The sequence below is a fragment of the Mycteria americana genome, chromosome 1, assembly GCF_035582795.1.
Source record: "Mycteria americana isolate JAX WOST 10 ecotype Jacksonville Zoo and Gardens chromosome 1, USCA_MyAme_1.0, whole genome shotgun sequence".
Taxonomy (NCBI): Eukaryota; Metazoa; Chordata; class Aves; order Ciconiiformes; family Ciconiidae; genus Mycteria; species Mycteria americana.
The window spans coordinates 69,196,526-69,219,112 of record NC_134365.1 but is presented as its reverse complement, the minus strand read 5'-3'; the positions used below and the strand labels follow the sequence as shown (position 1 = coordinate 69,219,112).

The 22,587-nt window shown below is 38.5% G+C and overlaps 1 protein-coding gene across 3 annotated transcripts in view; it reads right to left on the bottom strand.

Annotated features, from left to right (window-relative positions):
• ERC1 (ELKS/RAB6-interacting/CAST family member 1) overlaps positions 1-22,587 on the bottom strand; it is a 315,343-nt gene that overhangs the window by 9,431 nt on the left and 283,325 nt on the right. For all 3 annotated transcript variants that reach the window (XM_075504308.1, XM_075504326.1, XM_075504315.1), the window contains one exon: positions 7,668-7,856. In XM_075504308.1, the coding sequence (XP_075360423.1) occupies positions 7,668-7,856 (189 nt within the window). The remainder of the gene's footprint in view (positions 1-7,667; positions 7,857-22,587) is intronic.

Below are 22,587 nucleotides of genomic sequence, written 5' to 3'. Positions count from 1 at the left end.
GCTTAAAGTAACAAAATAAGCATTAAAGTCAACTAATTTAATCTTAACCTTTGTTTTGTCTCAAAATAAGTTAAACTACACTGTATCTCAGGCAAATGGTCAAGAGCTTTTGCATCTTCCCAAACCAACCAGTGTGAATATGTGTGTTTGAAGTAGTGAGAGCCAATTACATACGAACCTTTATTTCTCAACTATAGACCTATAAAAGGGCCAAAAGAAAGGGTTAGGAATATGGAAATCCCAGTCTGCCAAACTTTAAAAAAGAAAAAAGAAACTTTTTATGTAGACCCTTAAATATTTTTGCTCTATCTGGAAATTTTGTTTTTATGTTAGCTTTTTCAAAATATTTAAAACACATGCATTTAAAAATTAAAGTAAGATTTCAAATTAAACATTCTGTCTTGTCTTTTAAAATCATGTAAACTTTAAAAATATGCTTTAAATATATTTAAATACATTTGAATAGATTTTACAACCAATTTTGACAAAAAACCCTGAAAAAATTTTTTGAGGGCTCTTGCACCATATATTTGAAATAACTTTGCACATGGGATTTATCCTGCATTCCTAAGCATCTCTAAGCTTTGTGAATAGCAGAAATATTATTATTTCCTTGGTAATGAATGAATTTCAGAATTATATAAATGGGAAGAAGGAATAAAATAAATGCCTGTAAGTTATATTTTGCATTTGACTGGAGAAGTTTTCCTGCAAGTCCTGCACTTGCAGGTAATATGTCCATCTTCCAGCAACAGCAGCAATCATTTCACAGTCAGAGGACAATTTGCTGTTCATGTAAATTCTAGTGTACGTTATACCCTGAAAATTAATGCTGCTATAGTGTACAGAAAGTTGTTGTTCTGTGGCTAAGCAGAACAAATAATAATTATTGCCTGTACCGCAGGGCTATCTGCTAGGGCCAAGCCCCGCTGACCTAAGCAAGCATAATGCAGGCAAAGCCCACAACCCTAATCCCTAACAGCTCGCAATTCTGCACGTTAAAGGGAGTGTGAAAAAGAATTAGGCGGCTACTTCTCCTAGTTTCAGTTGCAATGCATTACCTTAGGTGTCAGTCTGCTCTCTCGAAGCGGGATTGCTAGACACTGCCAGAATTACTCTGTGATGCACCCTTCCTGCTGGGCTTGTACCTTGCCCCTTTCTTTCTCTGCTGATGAATCAGGCCTCCGTGTCCCCACAGGGACTCTGCCCCTTTAGTCGAGGCAGTACCTGATAGTCATAAACACAGGGAAAATTCACCTGTCTACAAGGGAAATCTTAAATACCTCTCTTAGGTGTCCTAGCTGATGAGTTCTGGAAAAAATTTTTAACTGTTGGGACAGAGGGTTGGCGGGCAGTTACGGTTTTGTACCTGCACAGCGCAAAACAGAGGAGAAAGGACAAAGCCAGAAGTACTTGAATGAAATGATGAAGTTATATGCATCCAGTTATTTCAGGAGAGCTGGAGCCCTTTCGACTCTTTCCACGTTACTTACTTCTCTTTAAGAGGAATTTTTCTTTTGTTTATTACGAAAATGTTGTTTTATTACGAAGTGATGGAGAATCCTGTTAGCTCTGAAATTTCTGACACATATTCCAAGAAAGAAATGTCCGTGGAATATTTTGGTTCATACAATCCAGTGAGCCCGACACGCCAGCAGAGGAGCCAGCTGCTCCTGCATGTGGTTCTTTTTACCCAGGAAGGATGCCCACAGAGACCACCCCAGCGATCCCGGCACGGCCAAGTCGAATCCATAGCAGTAGCTCATACCAGGAGATGCTGCAAAAAGCTTCCACAAGGACCACAGTGCCTGAGCAAGGCACAGAGTAACAGAACTTGTTACTAATAGCAAAACATACGGAGAGGTGGGCTGCCCTCGAAAAAATAAGGTAATAGCTCAGGTTGGTACACCATCTGCTTGTAGGAACTGCTTGAAATGAGAGCACAGTAAATTATAGACAGACTACGCAAGCACGAAACACTTGACCAGGTCCTGAATGCAATGTTTTTCCCTTTATATCTCTTTTCAAGTTAAGAATAGTTAATGTTACTGATTGACAGTATGTATTTTAACTAACATTAGCAATTCCATGCACAAATAAAAATGGATAATGTTTTGGTATTATGGATATAGTCAACTTAGGGATAATGCTTGTGACTTCAACCAGTATTTAAGAACTATGACACTGATGCTAGGTTCTCATCCTCACCCAAAACATTAATTTAATACAAAAGTTTTAAATGCTACAAAATGTAATAATTTTGGAGAGTTCCTATATCCATTACTTTCTCAACTAAACTCAGGAAATATATTTGCACACGAAGAAGGATATAAATTGTTGCAATTATTACTTCTAATTTCTAACAGAGACCAGAAGTGGGCTGTTTATCTTTAAAATACATTATGCATTCCCATAAGATTACAAATTAAAAATAAATGACATAAATCAGGTGGAGAAGATAACAAGCTAATGGAAGAGCAGTCAGAGAAGAAAGACAGGGTAAACTGTGAAGTAATAGAGTAATTTAGAATGACTAAATGCGAAACATGGCAGACTAATTTCTTTACAGAAACTAAATAAGCTGAGTAATTTCTCATAGATGATACAGAAGTAAGAACGCAAGTGAATCTGAACAAAGAAGTACACAGGATGTTTATAAAATCGCTATTTGTAATTTAGAGTAAAGTTCACTTTAAACTTTAGTTTACTAAACTAAACTTTAGTTTACTAAACTAACTTTACTGAAGTAAAATTACTTTACAACACTTATAATATTGTCTGTATAACAAATCAAAATGTGTGTTTAATACTTTCAAAATTCAGCAAGCATATATGCAGTTTTAAAATGGAACTTGAAAGCTACGTACATGCAGTCTGGTGTCCTTTCGTATGAAAAGCTTAACATTAACTTTGCTGAGAGCAAAACGTGAATTATGTGCAATGTAAATTATGCTCCTTGGAACCAAGCCATGACTATTTAGCTGATACAGCAGGTTGTGACCGATACAGTGAAGCGACATTATCACCTTTTTCCTTCCTCTGCTTCAAGCAGCTGAGCAGAAAAGACATTCCTGATTTCTTGGGAGAGGATTAGTAAGTAGCAATCCCTAGATGGTCTGTGCTTCGGCTGAAGCTGGTACACAGGGAGACAGAAGATGACCTTTCTTCACTACAAAGGCTCTTTTATGACCATAAAGATTTTTCAAAAGCACCTCTCTCTCTAACTCACAGCCGAAGCAGTCATAGGTGCAACACCATGTTAGTAGTGGGGTGAGACAAGCTCCCGTAGCAGGTGTCCTCTGAGAGAGTATCTCATGGAAATACATCTGCCCAGGTCCTACAGACTGCTGTTGATGCCCAGGTCACAACACAAATGCTGCCGGAAACACCTCTGGGGAAAGAGGAACAGGTTGATTGTGCGGGGAAAAAAATGGTGCCTGGGGGCCAGCAGAAATAGGCAGGACCCCCAGCAGCCTGGACGAAGCCAGGACGTGTGGGACATGGCTGGAAAGAGCCACCGATGGCAGGGAGCAAAATGCCTCCTCCCCCTACTCCTAGGGTTCAGAAAATTATTTTAATTGGATAGGTCCTCTTCTGTTGGAAGAAATATTTTTTCAGAACGACTGTAGGACCTATTGAAAATAAGAAGCTCTCCATAATATAAGGTTCCGCACATTTTAGAGTGGATTTAAAGAAATAAGAAACATTTATAATACCGCTTAAGCTATTAACAGAACAAACACTGTTGCCTACTACTCATATCTGGTTGCTCTCTTTGGTTGTCTCTTTTTACTTTTTCGTACTGCTGCCTTCCAACCACAGCACAGCATGCCACTAGCAACATATTTAAATGATGATTTTCAGCAAGTTCCTGCTTCTACTCCATTCTTTCCTTTTGTAAAGATAAGAGAAAAACAGAAACCGAACTATAAATAAAAATGTGGACCGTATCATTATGTTCTTAATGTCATTTCCTTTCATATAGGAATAACATCCCTCACTTAAAGGCAACCATCTGAAATGTGAAACGTAGCAGTAGTTCTACACAGCCCAAGAATATTAACATAATGATACGTTTAGGACACCGTGAAAGAAAATATTGTTTTTAATAGAAATTGCTAGGATAATGCAATTATTTATAATGAATGAATGGAATTTTTATTTCTCAGTGTCGAGACTTGGAACATTCCTCCTTCCTTCTGGTAACTTCAATTTTTTAATAAGAAAAGTTGAACAGGACATGAACGGGTTGAAGGAGGACAGTTCCAGAAACAGTGCTGGTTAACTTCTTTGGGGACATTGGGTCAGAACTGACTCAAAGGAATATTTTCCACCACATGAATAACTTAATGACATGGTTCCAAGCACCGTAGATTCTTTATTGTCCACAACTTAGTCTAGTATACTAGTTTAGATTACTTTTTGAGATACCATATACTGATAAAGCACTAGCTTCAGGCCTTCATTACAAATAGACCAAAATTTTACTATAGTAAGTCAGCTTTACAAAATGTCTTTGATAAAATGCCAACAAAGAATGATATAGCATCTTGGCTCCATATTTTGATTAAAATCAATTGAAGTCACTAAGGAATATAGCTGAACTGGTAGCATAAAGAAACTATTATACATGAGAGGTACCAATTATCAATCAAACTTTTGAGAGTCCACAAAATTATTTATGTGGCAACAAATTCCCCTTAGAACCATGGTGCTGATGCTTGCAGACGCTTTTCCGACAATGACTTGTGCATTAGTTTCTGTGGGTCACTGTGGATGTGCTGGAAGAGTGAAAAGCTTACATCTACTCCGTATACTAGTTTTACCTACCAGAAGAAGCCACAGAAAACTCCTACGATTTGTATCTGAGCCTCCCCGGCAGGTATGAAAGACCTACAGGGTGTATTGGCTACGATGAAACATAGCAGGACCAACCTTCGCCAATAATAGTTGATGCAGTGGGAAATCACAGCTCCAAAAGCAGCAGTATGAAAATGAATTCTCAACTATTTATACCCCCGACCCCAACAAACTAAATAATCTCATTGGTGAGAAGTGGATACATTGGTATCATTCTTAAATATTACTGGTGTTCAGTTAAATGGATCCTCCCTAATCATGTTAGCACTTCTTAACATTCAAGAGGATTAATTTTTTCCCACTGAGGCTTGTGAAGCATTATCTACAGAAGATCATATTAGAAGGGACAGGAGTGAATTTAATGCACTGGATTTGAAGTAATTTACAAAACTCATTAAAATTCCAAAGATGCAAAATGGGTATTCTGTGATGGGCTTCTGCGAATCTGGAGAACTGATTCCCACCCCCCATGGGAATACTTTAAACACAAAGGAAATTCTGCAGTTAGAAACAGAAAAGCTCCATGACTTAAATGAAAAATGTGCTTTGTAAATTGAAATATATCACTAGTTTGTATTTTTCAACTGAAGCTTGTTAAATACAATCTAAGTGAGTTTGGGAAAGCAGAAGAGACTGCTACATTTTATTTTAGCAGATGTTAGTTACTCATGGGAATCACAAATGGAGTGGTAACTTTAAACAACTGTGGTGGTAGCAATGCAGAATTAAGACAATAATGGGAGAGGATAGAAAAATACATTTTTTCTCTTCTCCAGGACAACTTAGATAATTCTTTTTCTCACAATTTTTACTTAAATGCTTTCCCATGCATTTAAGTAAATGCATTTACTTAATGCTAACCCATAAATGTTGCTACTGGACTAGCAAAGTTTGAATGAAAATATTATCTTTTATTAGACCAGTACACAGAACTGGAAAAAGCAGATGCTGTTTTGGGCTGACAGTCTATTCAGAAGAACTTGCCAAAGAAAGCCCCTTCTATTTTCTTTACCTACGTTCTCTTGATCGAATAGGAGATTATCACCTATCCCCACAGATCCTGATTATATTCAAAGACCATCACAGCTACAACAGATTAGTCAATTTATTTCAGGGATATCGAAACTTTGCCCACATCCAGCCTTTACTTTTGTCTTCAGAGGTGCCTCCCATACGTGCTACAGGTTTTGTCACCCAATGCTTCATCCCAATCTGACAGACAAGGCGGTTCAAAATGGCATGCCTTGTGTTTTGATCTATAACGTAGGAGCCGTACCTCTTTAATATATGACGATGGCATGCATTATACTGAAAAACTTTTAATCCTGCATCAGTGATTACAGAACCCAAGAAGGAAATAAAACGTTGCCTCTGGGTGCGTAGGGGCTAGCAGGCTCTGCAGGGAAAAGGAATGTGTCAGGCCTACAGAGGCAAATGTAGATATCGAGTGAGGCACACAGCACACACTGAATCAAATAAATGTATGAAGACAAGTACAAAGACAGGGATTAACTGTCCTGTACCATCTAGGCCCCGTTACAGGCATATTTATCTCCAGAGGTCTGCTCTTCTTTCTGAATTTTGTTAGACATGCTTCTGTTGGCTTCCTGTAATTTGGCTGCTAAGCTGCTCTCTCCAATTTTTTGGATCAAAATTCAGCCTTGAGTTGAAAGTGCAAGGAAATGAGCTTAAACATCACAAAAGAAGAAAACCAGAGCTGAAGTGTCCAGGGTAGGCTCAAGAGAGTGTTCACGGACCCGCAAAACCACTTGTAACTATGTAGGCCTTATGCTAGTTTCTGTGCATACTGCATAGAGTTCGGTATAGACATATGAAAGTTAATAATTTAGTGAAAGAATTGGCCTTATAATCCAAAGTCAGGGTCAAAAAGCCAAAATTAGTCACATTTATTTCTGGTACAAGTTCCTTATATTAGTTTCACTAAAAAAAAAAAGAAAAAAAAAGCATTCTGTAATATCGGAGTAAAATTAAAAAGTTGAAAAGAGAAAAAGGAAGGAATGAGAAAAAAGGGTTGTGGGGAATGATGAATTATAGTATGAAAACAAGAGATAAAAACTGCCAGTGAAGGGATTAAGGAAGGCAAGACATCACCAGAGCTGGGAGAAAGGAAGATTATTTCAGTAGCTGAATTATGGCCAGATTGACAGTCTCTGTAGAGACTTCATCAGACAAGCTGTTATTAAACCCTTTCAGTTCTGTATTCCAAAACTCCTGGAAATACACTGTTGGACTTCTGAAATCACTGTGTTTGTGTGTGCATAAGCATGGGTGTATTGCATCTAGCACATTGGGTCCAAATCTTGATTTAGGTATCCAGGTAAGGTGGTAAGCAGAAAAAATTATTGGCAGAACATACTGTAACAGAAGGTAAGGACATTGTATTCCTTTACATAGTGACTCATAAAAATGTGCCAATTAAAATATAAATGGCTAATGTAATTAAAAAAAGATTTAAGATCCCTATGACTACATTAAGTTATAAAGAGCAGCTAAAATTTGTTAACAGGTAAAACATGGCAAAAGTGGTATCTTTGCTGTTTGATTTCCCATGAGTGTGTAGATGCATGGCCTCAAGTACAGATAAAAGAACCGATGAAATTCCATAATAAGTATTAAACGGCAATGATTCAAAAATTTATTGACTCCTCCTGTCAGCTGAAGAGTGGACCTTTGCTACCTGTTTTCACCACTTACAGAATGGCTTCCCAGCATTTCGGTGTGGCACATCAGAAAGAACTACATCAACAGTTCAGGCCCTTGTTCAGAGCTTCAGACGCCAAACTCACCTGCTCCTGGGTCATCTTCTGCAGCTCTTTCTCCCAAGCTGCCCGGTCATCATCCAGGTGGTAGGAAGCAGGTGGGGTGAGTCCACGCAGAATCAGGGGGTCACGGTCATGGCAGAGGGCTGTCAGATGTCCAATGTACAACTTCAACTTGCTGCGATTCTGATCAAGTTCTAAGAGGGGCTGAATTATCTGAAATAAGAGAATAGAGATAGTGAGTGTTCCTGAGACCCAAGCAGCGGTGAAGGCAAAGATCAACCTCTAAGTTACAATCTTATTCAGCTTCATACTGGAGGAAACCTGAACACCCTCCTTCCCCCCACAGTACTCCTATCCCATAACCCAGCAACCATCCAGCTGAAGCAGAAAGAAACCAAGTACACTAGGGGAAGGGGATGTGGTGATGATAGCTGTCTGATGAATATAGGAAATAATGATGAGATGGGTGAAAAATGAAACAGTATTAACTTGAATGCATTAAATGTGCTGATTATCCAGCAGTGCTTCAGTCAACTATTTCAACTCCCTGCTTTAAGGAAAATTAATTTTCCTGATAAAAGGTGTCTGTCCACAACTAAGGCAATAGCAATGTAGATTTTAACTTGTTTTGCCAACAAACATTGTAACTTAAGCATGCAATAAACATGTTCTAAAGAGAATAGTTTAAATGATGCCAAGATGTTTGTTTCTAAGACGAACATATCTCTACTGTGGAAACTGGAAAGAGACCAGAAAATTAAGATACAGTTTTTTATAGTTTTGAAAAGGCAATGACTTTCATTTATTATGCAAGCCAGATTCTATACAATAGACTAAAAAACTAAAATGAAAGGATTTTAATAAGTACTATTTTATTTCATTATACTTTACCCAACCTGAATCTAATCCTTGTTCCTCATTACAATCCAAACTGGAGTCATCCAGTTCTCATAAAAAGTATTTGAAGAGCCGTTTTGCATTTGTTTTACAAAAATATAGAGCTCAAGAGCATAAATACATACTGGGAATCCCTCACTATGCCCTCCCACAAGAATACTGTTTCATATTGTCCTAGGTGTTTGTGGGCATGTATTCAAAACTGCAGTAATACAAAACTCTAAGGTTTACAGCTGATGAATAATCAAGGAAGAATCGGGCTCTGTACCTCCACACCATAAAATGAGCTGCTGAAGCTACAGGCACTGATGTGCACCAGCTAGGAGAGCTGGAAAGCCTTGTCACGATACTGGCAACTTGTCCTTGTGTTCCCAGGCACGATACTGGCCACTTGGCTTTGTGTTCCCAGGCAGGGGCTGCACCTGCTGTTTGTTAGCGGGCCGGGGATATCTTTTCAGTAGGACACCTCTGACCCTGCTAATGAATAAGGAGTGAGATAATCTCCGAGTCAACAGGAACAGGGTGCTGGCACTACTTTCAACAAAGGCTCTGGCTTTGACCCCTTTTAATAAGGCTGTCAGGGCTCACTTATTTTGCTTCTAACACTGTTCTACATGGATTAATTTCTGTAGAGTGAGAGGATCTGAGAGCCATGGCTAAGCAGCTAACTAATGTCAGGCTCCTTGTCCTGCAGAGCGTAGCTGCACTCAGCAGCCTACACCAGCACATCGGGGTGGCAGCAGCTACGAAAAGCCACAGCGACACGGCAGCCGTGGTAGAGGAGACAGACAAGAGACCTGCAGAGAGAGTGAGCTCACATGCTTTATTGAAAACCCTACTGCTATGTGCAGCCTCGGGGCAACATCTGTTTACAGATATGTACACATATAAAAATATGCTTTGATATATCGAGACTGCAAACTGCAGCAGGGGGGAATACTCTGCTCTCTTGTATACAGGGCAATAGGAAGGGATATTTTAGTAGCATCAACGCAGTTACATTTCGCTTCCATCACCAAGCATAACTGTATTTAGCCAATTATATCCATGGGTGTTTGCTGAATTTGCACTAATTACCCCAATTTCTTGTAAGTTGGGTTACCTAGATTATGATCTGAAAGTGTACTGCCTGTGCAGGTGAAAAAAAGTGATGCTTCTAATTTAACTGATGTCTTTCCTATCTTTCTTACTATTCGGTTTGCCCACAGAGGGTGGAGTGATGGAATATCACATCCTAAAAAAATACTGTTTTATAAAAATGTGAAAATTAAGTAGTCAATGTCTAATAACTAGCTGTCCAATCAATGTAGCAGCTGCCTTGTATTCTTTTCAGATACTGCAGTCTATTGAATGTCCATCAGATGTGCAGATTTCAGTCTGAAAAGAATCCGACTTGCCAGCCTTTCCGGCTGTTCTTTGTGAACGGAAACCCTCTCCAATAAAGAGAAAGCAGAGCTATCTAGCAAGTAACGATGGAAGATTTTCATAAAACAGTCAAATTTGACTGCTTGGGGACAAGTCCCCTTTTGAAGCACATTCCTCCTGTACCCTTCCCCCCTTACCTCGAGCTGGAAGCAGGCCAAATGAGGCGTGTGAAAGTTCTTAACCAGCAGCCCTCCCAAAGCTGTTTGCAGAGCAATCATTCCTCTCACTTGGGATCCATTAAACCCTGCCAGTCAACTCGGAAATGCCCTTATATCTGCGTTCCTGCCATATCTAATTTGAACTAGCCACTTAGCAAGAGGCACTGTGCTTCCCACACAGTGGAGCTGCCACTGCCTTATCTCAAGAGGGTGTAAGAGCATTTGCTAAGTGGAAAGGCAGGGCAGTGCTGGATTCATAAAACACATCGTGTTCTCATGATCAGCCCAGAGCTGTAGAGCTTTCTAGGAAAACAATGGGTAAACAGACCAAACCCTGGAATATCTTCTAAAGCAGCCAATCTTCATTAATTGCCCTGATAGGTTTAGGTCATCCTCATCAATCCGTGGAATGAAGTCTGCTTAATGTACCCTCAAGTTCAGAATATTGTTAATGGCCAGCTAAGTTTGACAACGTGTTTCACTAAAAAAGGCAATCACTACAACGCTGAAGTAGAAACATGAAATGCCTGACAAATCTCTGATACAAACCCAAACCATCTCGACCAACTGATAAAGATATTTGGGAACATATTCCAGAACAAATTCAACTCGGAAACAACGTGTTCAGGTTTTTTGAGATTTCGCAGGTTTTTTTTAATCTTTGAGCATGACATGTGAATCGAATTGTAATTTTGCAAGTCATTGAGGCAAAAAAATGCTTTGGAATGAAATTAATACTGCTTCTTCAGTGGTAGCCCTGCTGTTGCTGTACAATGGTCAGCTGAAATATGAGTAACTGTATTTAATAGTTTTTTATGATAAGAGTCTGCATTTGAATACGTATATATACGCTGCACAGATCAGAAAAGATACTTGTAACTGAATGTGGTTGGAGACACCTATCTAAATGTTTGGTCACTTTTACTGTGAAAGAAGAATACACCTCCCATACGGAGACTGTGGTGTCTAAAAGTTTGTCTGAGCAGTGTCTAATGTAAATATGCAAAACCACGTAGGTGGTTATATGAAAAAGAAAACCAGGGCATGGGTGGTATAAGTGCAGCAGTGTCGATCCGAGACAAATGCGATATTGACTATCCATAGATGTCTGCGGAATAAAGTATGGTTTTAATCAATGTGTAATAGGACTCATTCACCACAACGACCAGCTTTAAATTATGGGTTCTCCAGGCAGAAGGACTAATGACCTGGTCACCTTTCTCCCTGCTAACATTTCCTTCTTCCCTGAAGGAAGCAACCACTTTCCTTCTGCAGAACCAAGTAATTAACCTAGTTAATTTCAGAGAATACCTTCTAAATTTCTATTTAGCAATAAATCTGCAGCTCCCGTTTTGAAGAGAGTCTTATATGCACCCCTAAAACCTTGTCTGTTTTTCCAGCTACATCAGCTGATCTTGTAAAAGTTATCTCCTTACACAACTTGTCTCACTCATCAGAATCATCCATCAACATGCATGCTGATCATGGATCAACAGCAGTAATATTTTTCTTCCAGATACATGCCTGTGATTTCTCTGAGCAAGCAAAAAAAGAAGAAAATACCATCTTCTTGACACAGCAATGCCAATACAAAGCACCATACGTACACTTGGCACTGGCATGACTACTGGCATACTGCCCTATTAGCTTGACTACTTGCTTGCACATATGCTGCATGTATATGTTCACTACAGAACGCTAAAAGGCAGAGTAATGCAGACAAGTGGTCTTCATTTTGCAATCAAATAATTCAGTAGATTTTTCTCAACTGACCCATAAATCTTTAAATATTTGAGAAAAATCCCTGGAAAAACAGCTATATCAAGAAGAAAATAAATAGAATTGACAAGTAATCTCGGGGTCAAAGTAAATAACATGAGGTCAAAATTTCACTGTTTTTGTATCAAAAGTGTTACAAAGAAGTGTAGGCGGAATGAATCTGCAAGTTTGCAAGGAATTAACTAATTTGAGCAATGCTCTGGCTTGCTAGCCTGGTCTATGGACCTTGAGTGTTCTTTGTAGATCCTGCAAAGGCAAAACCACTAAGGAATTCTGGAAAAAAAACAACCAAAAACCCAAAAGACCACAAAAAACCCCCTCAAAACTTCAGACTGGACATAAAAAATACACTTGGAAAACAAATTAAATGGAGGTAACCCTTTATCTCCTATCAATTGCATTTTTCATGTGAGTGTGGGAAATTATTTCAAACTTTGTTACGTACAGATGCAACTATGCTACCCAACAAAACCTACTTCCCGAACTACCATCACACAGGAGAAGATGGGCTCAAAGTCTGGGTAAATACATATGTTTGTTAAAAATAAATTATTCCAAGGAGGACCTGACAAATCTAACAAAAGATGGAGTGGATCATAGTGGGTCCTCAGATGCCTCCCTGTATCTGGGTTTTATTATAGATATTACCAGACAAGAAAATTTTGCCTATATAGCAAAATATCTTATATTGGGAGATATGGAAATAAACTAAGATACCAAATGATATAGTCTGGAAGTATTTGCATGGCAAATTGAATTACGCCTTCTTGCTCAGACCATTTGTGTTTGTTTGGCAACAAACGCAAGGGTTCAACTACAATCATCTTGTAACCATTGAATGCAATGGAGCTTTATGAGGCGTGCATTTGGCTCAGAAAGTGCAAAGCTTTCCCAAATTCAGAACAATTTATCACTGATGTCTTCCCTTCATTATTTTAAATGGAAACAGAAGAAAGTTCTCAAAAAGACACAGCCTGACCTCAGTTCAGTTCAGCTCAGTTCACTGCTGCACAGAGATACTTGATTTCTTCAGAAGGCCACAACACAAAAGCTCAGGGGCAGGCTCGGTTTTCTTTAGATTTGTTTTGAAGACAAAAAAATGGATTTAAATCTAACCTTCATCATTTTCTCCTCATAAACCAAAAGAAAACAAGATGCGTGAAGAGCTGAAAGAGATTCTGGCTATTTTGACAGAGCTGTCTTACTCAGTTCATTTCTGACAGAATCAATTACGAAATCGTTTTTATATAGCAAATTATTTTTGAAATTTTTATACACCATGAACAAATCCCATGGATTAATGATTTCCAGAGTTCACCCTCTTCACCTTGGGAAAAATCCAGACCAGAAGAAAAGAACAGAGAAAACACAAAACAGGGAAAGTAGTTTTGTCATTAGTTCCCTCTGTTTAAATAAAATATTTTCCCCATAATGTAGGTAAAGCAAAGAATTGCAGTGGGTTGGTAGGATTCCTAAAGCACTGAAAATGAGCAAGTAGTTAAAAAATATTTTTCTACATAACAAATCCAAAAGTACTTTTTCATGACACTGGCAACTTTTGTTTACATGGGCTGTGGAGCAAAAGCTTGTGGGGAACCATGTGTGGAATAGTGGGGACTACTGTAGATCAGAACTGAAATACAATGGTGGGACTGTGAGAAGCTTGTAACTCGACCACTGGGGAATGCGAATGTTCAGGAACAAGGTACCTCGACACAGCTGAAGGAGGTGTCTACATACAGCTTGAATTTTACCTGTTTCATCAACCCCTTACTTTCAAAAGCAAGAGTGTTTGCCCAAACCCTCACCCCTAAATATAACTAATTGCACTGTGCACCCATCGCATCTCTTTCCTCTGTTACAGTCCGCATGCCTCTCTCCGAGCTGAGGCAGGGGAAAGAAATTTCTGGCTTAATTGCTAGATGAGATCAGACCATATAAATTCAAATGCTGTTTTAATTTGTCTAAGTTTTCTTTTGTCTTCAAGATTTCTTGGGAGTCCAACAACCCAGCAGCTTAGTTCTGGAGCAAAACAGGATGGGCAACAGTAGGGTGAGATCTACAGAGAACCTAAAATCTTCCACTTCAATATATTAATATATCTCCTTCATTTGAGAATTTCGTTCCTGTAAGTTGTGTTAGTACTCAGGTTAAAATTTTGCATAATAAATTAAATTACAGAAAGCTGTGAAACTGAGTAGTCAGACTTACGATGTTGACAACTGGAATATCATCAAGAAAAAAAAAGTATTCCCACAGCAAGTGAAAATAGTTTAACAACTATTTGCAGCTTGTACATGACACTATGAATTTAAATAGAATCCTCCTGATCAAATTTTTGTAGGTGTAATTAAGCGAGTTTTGATTTCACGAAATCCATTATATTTTAGGCGGATTCCTTCTCTACAAGCACATAGCGGCTTGAGAATAAGTAAAAACAACCTGCTTATATTTTTAATCCATTCAAGCTTTCTAGCACTTGTTCTCTATATAACAGTGAACAAGAAAGCACACGCTTTCCTTGCTGTACTGTATTTTGTCTATTGCTTCTTCCTCTTACAAGGGATAAAAGGAAACAGTGGCTAATATGCTTTTGTTTGAAAGCAGAACATTGCAGCACAGACACTGGGAGAGTGTGTCCGTGGGAATGCTGATGTATCAGTGACTGCATTCTTCGGCCTCCCTGCTGTCTGTTACATTGCTAATGGAAAACAGAAGGTATTTCTTAAGTAGTCTACCAGAGAACACAATCAGTGCTTTTCCTGTTCAGATGAACTATAACCTCCCTGTCCGCAGGTGATAGCAATCTTTGTCTCATCCCTCTCTAACACTGGGTCTTCATTCTGCTCTTCTAGCTCTCTACCTGCGACATGACACTTTCAAAGCAAAGCCACACGAAGCCATGAAACACCTGGTTTATCCGTCTTTAGGAATTCTTTTGAGTTGTCTGCTCTACATTCAAATGCAAAATCCCATTAATAAATATACTTATTTACACAGACATATATAGTAGTTCTTATCTATATGTTGCATTAAACAAACAGATGTAGTTGGATTGCCTGTGGTGAGCCTACTATGAGTTGGAACTGTAAATCCTGACATCTCCATCAGTAATTATGAGCTTTACCAGCCAGGAAAATATAGCGTCTAGATTGGCTACATGCCCTTATCAGTTTTTATTTTAGTCATATTTCTCTCGAGCTTATTTTCATAGTTAATATGTTGGAAAGCAGGTTTGGGCTTGATTCGTTCTCTACTCTAATACTGTTTATCCCCCCCTCCCCCGGCCCCCAGTTTCTTTCCTCCTAACTTACAACTAAAAGGTGCTGGCAGCGACGCTCCCAGCCTGGCTCCAGCTATTCCACTTCTGTCTCTATCCTGCCTGTGACTGCCAGAGCTCAGCTCCACTCTTCTTTAGGTCACCAACAGTGTATTCACAGCTTGCAGAAGCTGCTGGCCTTGCATTGTTGCATTCTGGGGGGTGGATGAGTGCTATAAGAAATCTAAATGGCAGAGTAACTGGGAGATAGCATGGACTATCACACAAGCTGTAAGCAACAACTCTCCTGGAAGTGGCCAGAAACAAAAATGTTTATACAGAATTCCTACTTGCTACAAAGACCAAGCCACTAGTAAAGACCATATTCAGCTGCAAATCAAAAAAGAACACAGGCCTGGAATAATCTCATTTGGTAGAAATGAATGATGGCCTTTTTGCAATTGTTTTGCTGAAAAGCACAAATCTCTACAAAAAGAAACCAGCCATCTGTTTTGAATGTTTTAGAATGTAAGTATCTACTTGTGTACTTCTTTGATCTGTAAGAATAAGAGGAAGACAGTGATAGAATCCAGTTACACCTCCATTGTGAGTGCTTAATTCATCCCAGAGCTGCAGATTACAAAATTCCATCTGGAAATCTCAGTCTTATCATTCTGGGATCAGAAGGAAGATGAACAGTGTATCAAGATCAGTTCTTTTGTGCTGGTAGATATAACATTCTTGGACAGCGAATAGATGCTTCAAACATAAAATAGTTATTAAGATAGCAAAACAGTAGAGTTTTTAAAAAAGAACAAGCTCGCAGAAGAACTGTTCCCAGAAACAGGGAAAGGACAGAAGTTAACATCATTTTAAGGACAGCATTTTTCTCTAGGTTGGCCCATCGCAGTCTAACAGTACTCTTTACTTACTGGGTAAAAGATTACATGCCAATATGGGTATAGAATAAGAGAGAAGGTGGAAAGGCACGCTTTCCAAATTGGAATGGTAGAAGATTAATCATAAAACAAAACATTAAGTTTGATATCAGCATTACTGAAGTTGTTCACTCCACCATGACAGGACTGTTACACTCAAGTGAGAAGGTCACTACAAACGGCTTTCCATTATTCAGACTCATTACAGCCAAAGGAGAAAAGGTTATTCTCTGAAGAAAGGCAGAGCTTGAAAAGGCTTGAAAAGAACAGATATTTGTATGATAGCTAAATCAGGATTTTGAATTGTGCTTTCTCAGAGCAGTAATTGTCAATCCATGAACTCTTTGTGTCTCCCTGCCTGAGCCTGACGGCACAGGAGTCTTTCAGTTTCATAATTAATGATGACGCCCACATAAGCAGGACTCCAGAAAAGCAGGGATGGAAAGCAGGTCCTGTGATTAACCGGGACAACTGTATTCAAAGTGCTGCCCTCGTAACGATTAATTAGTTACATCACCTTATTTGAGTGCAGCACATTAGGGTTCTTACTGAAGGGTTGCCCATCTGGAGAGTGGGAGTGAGGAGCCCTGGCTGCCACCAGAATGACAAAACAAATCTGGCATCGTGTCTCTCAGTCAGGGCGAGTGATAACGTTTAAGTAAAGTAAGATTATTTCATGTAGTTGCCTTCAAATTTTGCACAGGGTATGTCTCTGAGGCAAGCCTAAGACACATTCTTTCACAGTGTGTTTACACATATGAATGAAGAACTGTAACAGAGATATTATAAAAGATTATTATATGCTACACAATTAGTTTGTAGCTTTTTAGAGAGGGGAAGAAATGACCCTTCAGAGGACAAAAGATGACAATGAAGAAGAAGAGGCAGTGGTCTGAAGAGCTTTGTTCAGCATGCTGGAACAGCAGCTCCTTGAAATGTTTAACATATGGGTTATTTTCCCTTTTTTGGGAAGGAATAGGATCTTGGAAAGAAAAATAAGAAGGATTAATAAATTGAGTCAAATACAAATCTAACATAATTTTGGGAATAAATTCAAAATGAGGTATTAGAATCACCATCATATCACTGTAACAACACTATTTTAGAATATTGTGTAATAATATTACCTAGCACTTATATAGCAGTTTTCCCAAGCAGAACTTCCACTTTACAAAAACTTCAGCTCATTTTACAATTAGAGAATTTGAGACAGGGAGAAAGAGAACAAGTAAGTAGTAGCAGACGATGCCAGGAAAGAATTTATCTTCTGAATCATGGTCTAGTGCTGTGGCCAGTAAATTACATTGTAATATGAGTCAGGCACGAAAGCTTGGTGCTTTTGACCATTCTGCATGATCTAACAATTAAAAAGACCATATTGAAAATAAATTTATTTAAAAGGCTTATGAGGTCACAGTGTAGTAAGTGACAATACTGAGAACCTAAAATAAGTGTGACAGTAGGACGAGCAGCTCTCTACATGCTGCAAGCATAAAATGTGTCTCATGCAGAGAGAAAGATCACATTTATGCAGTGAATGAATGCTTGTGTAATCATTTGAAAATGGAACTCATCATAAATAAGATATTTACTTTGCTAAAATAAATCAGTATATTAATCCAAGCACCAAATAATGTAGAAAAAAAATCAATATTCTTCTCAACCTTCCCAAAGTATAGCCACTTTTAGTTCTGCAGTGATCTCAGTGAAAAGTTCATGGGGTTTGACAGCTGTAGCAAAGGTTAAATTAAGTCCCAAGATGTCCTGCCCTATCTCCCTCAATGTCATTATTTCTATCCCTCTTACTCTACCATCATAGCAGTCACAGTTCTTCAGACTATGACCTGTTGCCTGCCACCTACTTCTGCCACGTTCCTCTTGGTGTCCACTCGTGCATTTCCTTTTAGCTGTAAGATGGAAATAAATAAAAGCTCCCTCTAAAACAAGCAAAAAGGAAATTGTGAATCCTTATCCTGGGCATTCCTAGGGGCGAGACAAAATTGCTCTGCAGACACAAGTTAGAAACACATGGTTTACAACCTTAAGCACTGAGCTGGTTTTTGTATATGTCTACTAGTATCAACTTCTGTGAGATTTAGCTGTTTCTATCATTCTTACTTTAATCCTTTTAATACCTTTGTCCTAATAAACAGAATACAGAAATGTCATTCAAGCTCCATTCCCCTTTAATAACCACAAATGGCTGTTTAGAATAAGTCTGCTTTCAGAAACAATATATTCATTAAAGATATCCTTTAGAATATTATGAGCTCTTGATTAAAATAGTTAAAAAATTCAACTGAATTCATTAAACATTCTTCATATTGGTGACTTTCCCTCTATTCCATTTCTTAGGTTTAGATGTCTCTTGTCTACAGAAAACTCTTGGCAAAGTCAAATTACAATATTAAAAATGTAGCCTTTGGTACACAATGCATACGTGTAATCTGGTGACGCTGCAAATTATAATTTATACTGTTTTTGACAAGGAGCCTATGAAATTTACTTGAATTGACTGTTTTTCAGTTCTTAAAAATGATTCAAATATTCTCTTGTTACGACTTACCCCCACAGACATCACCTCTGAAATCTTAAGAGATGTGTTAAATTATGCTAGTGTCTTCAGCAGTCAACTCGCAATACTTAACTGCTTCTGTGTTAAAATTTGTCAAACTCAAGTATTAAAGAAAAATGTCACCAATAAGAGGCTTTCTGTCTTGCAATATTTTTACGGTAATAGGAATTTGTCAATATTTTAATCATCTTGAAAAATCCCCGTTTTTATGCATTCCAGTTCAATGCTAGCTCTTTGACTATTCCACTGTTACACTAATAAGCATAAAATTCATTTTCAGATTTTGTTGCTGGAATTCAAGCACAGCAAAACCAAATATTTTGCTCCTTAGCAGGCATATCCATGAGTTCAGGATTTGTTGGCGATCGTTAATAGAAAATCCTTCCACAGAATGAGTTCAAAAAGCTTGTCTAGTGACAGCATCTACTAGGCTCCAACTCCTACTGCAAGCCAGAGCCATGGAAGATGGGAAGAAAAATGCTCTACAACAGCATGCATACTTAAAAATGCACATACAGTATGTATAAATGACATACCAGGATAAATCCCTCAGTTCTCAGAGTTTCAGTTTTGCTCTTCCTCTGTTCTTGCCCTTAGCACTTTTATTCTGTCCCTGCTTTTCCCTGTATCCTTTGATTTGATTGTCTTTCACTCTTCCAACAGTTTTTTGTGATCCTATGCCCACTACAGCCATTCAACAAAAGCAGTCCTCCTCATTTCTGACGGGCAGAGGTCACACAAACAGATTTCTGGACCACACCCACACTTTCTCACATTGTAGGTAGCATGGCTGTGCTTCACAAGAAAACTAGATGAACTGAGCAGCTTGCGAAGTTTATGTATGGAAGCTTTGCTCCTTCTTTCCCCCATACAGCATACACGTGGTACATATTTACAAGAATATACGGACACATACACACATATCCTTTTGTATGTATTAGACATCATAAAGTGTAAATTCATATTACTTTTCATAGAAGTGAATAATAACTAATTAAGCCATTGGCCAGACCATTTTAGCATTTGAGAAAGACAAAGGGGCATCCTCTGAGAAAGCATACTGGAATACTCTTGGATATAGAGGAGGATAGAGCTCCATCTGGGGAATAAAAGGAGTCATAAGAAATTCGGAGAGCGAGGAAACGAGCCTAGAGAAAAAGGCTAGGAAAGACTATTTCAGGATAAAAGATGGTATTTATATTGAACTGTAAACTGAAATGTAAACTACCATTCTCTGAAACTACAGGAAGGGCGCATATGTTTAGAAACAGTGCTCCATTTCAGGGGAGCTGTATCTGATAATGCTGTCATGTACAGAACTGGCATAATTAAATATTAAATTCAGTCAATTCCAGAATGCTTTAGGGGAAAAGCCTTAAACCCTAAAACATAAAAATAAAATAATGTAGTCTGCTATTGTACATCTTTTGATGGTCTCCATTTTATCTTCAGTATTGACCAGAAGTGATTACATCCTCAGACCTAAAGGAACTTTTAAAAACAAAGTTATCGCCAAGTCCTATGCTATTGGTTGCTTTTTTATCATTGTAATACATACATTTAATTTAACACATTCAGGCTAGGGACTCTGTGACTTACATCATCTTTGCTTTTACAAAGAGAATAAGGACTCTTTTTTTGAATGTACATGGAATATCATGGTAAAAACATGTACTTTGTTGAGAATAACTGGCTTGGGAGACATCAATCACCTTTATACTTTCCCTGTTGATGTATGCAAGACAATCTTGAGGCTGACATGTTTCTCAGCTGAGACGCATGTAAGGCAAGGATGCCAGCTGCCTCATTATTTTGACTAGGATATTCTGCAACATGCTTTCCTGAGGAAAATGCCTCAAGTACAAAGTGGAGAGAGATGCTGTATTTAATGTGAACCACCCACTAATTCAATAAACTAATAGAAACCATATTCTTAGCACAGTTGCATTCGTAAATGTATCAGCAGATGGGAAAGGAAAAGAGAAAGATCTTTCCATCAGTGTTTTCTACACAACCTCCATGTTCGCTCTAGAATGAAAATCAGAATTATTCCTACCTTCATGGTAAGCGTCTTCTTCCTTTTCATCACTTACTTACCCGATCTCTCCTATTTAATTGCCATGCATCAGCAGATCTTTACAAGAATTGTCTCTAAAACTTCATATACTAACACACAGCCATTGCAAGAGCAGTGATTCAAAAAGAATGTGAAATCAACAGTGAGTGTAAATTAATGAAGTCTTTATCAATTTTTCCACTAAAGAGATTTTCTCAGTTCAAACCCCAAGGCATGAAATTCAAGTTTGATACTGCCACGATTGGATTAAATTTTTCAGATGGTTGACTTGAAAAGAGCGATCTGATCTATACAGTCGGACAGACATGTAAGTCTGCAGTTAATTGAGCAAGTGCGAAGAGATGAGAGAGTAGTTTATTCTTTCATGAAAGTTTTACAAATCTAATATAAAGTAATAATTTCCAGAAATGCAAGGGTCCAAAATTTTCACACAAATTTGCAGAAGTTTTCTTTCATTCATGTAAATTTTTAAAATATTGTCATTGCATCTCAATACTTTAAGTACTTAAAATAAATTTATTCTGCTTTAAGACTGATACTACATGGCATAAATTAATCCTATGTACTCTAGCCAAATAATCGATAGTTGACCTTTGTAGCTCTATATCAAGGCTCCTGGTGAGTAAAGGATGTTTTCTTCTTTGCTAGAGAACAGGCATGAGGAGAAGGGCTCTGTCCTGTGTATTGCCTTCTCTTCTGGAAATGGGGGTTGTTGTGGAGCCAATTTGATGGCAGAAAAGAGAAAATTGTGGATGCAGACACAGAAACAAAATGTACTTTAAATGACAAAGAGCTACAAATTTCTCCCCCACTGTTTTGAGAGAACGAGGGAGATAGAAGGGAGAAGGGAAGGTTAAGGGGATATTCCTCTTTGCCTTCAAATTGACAGAAAATGTATATTCCTAGTCCATATCAGGAATCATCTATTCTGAGCTGATAAATATCTGTGACTAGTTAGGTCAGCATGCGTGGCAGCAATCTCGGCAGCAGATCTCAACACACTTAAAACCTTCAGGAGGAACATTATCTTCAGGAGGAACATTATCTCTGAGCAAATTCTTTACTAACTAGAAGTGAAAAAGCATACATAGATTTGGCTACAGTGCAAACTGCTTTGAAAAAGAATCCGACTGAAAACATTTCCTCCATGAAGTCAATGATAAATGATATGAGAGACATTTCCTGTTCTCTCGTATGCATTAAGAGTTTGCTTTGCATAGAAACTCAATTACATGCCCTGGAAAGTTCTCCCCACAACACCATGAAACAATGACAATGATTAGAAGAAGAAAATCACAAACTACACATAAACACACGAGAAACACCCTCATGCAGAGACTACGCAAGCGAGGGGGAAGGAGCACACCCAGGTTTCACAAAGCACACGGGAGCGAGATGTGAGAGTGACTGTCGGAAACTTCTCTATTGGCAAGAAAAGTTGAGTCTCACCGTTCTGAACAAAATGGCTGAACTAAGAGCATCTGACTGGTTATGCCCAAATACCCTCCTCCTCATCCTAGCGGTGCAGAGGTGGCCATGGGAGAAAAGCCCCAGAGCAGCATGAGAATGAAATAAAGAGTTGGTTAGTATTTAAAACACATACGTAAGTACAAAGAGTAGTAAAAAGTGTTTTTAATTCCTCATGTAACATTCTGGGCCGCTTTCAGGTACAGCTTGCTTTGCTCTCTTGTAGGTTTTGTCAGCTTTTAAAATGCCCCTACGCAAAGGGAGAGTGCAATCAGACCCTTCTCCTGCCCTCTCCTCCCTACTGCCCTCCCCTGTAAGGTCTTTGCAAGAACTTCCTTAAATGTTCAAATTCTATCTTTTCTTTACATT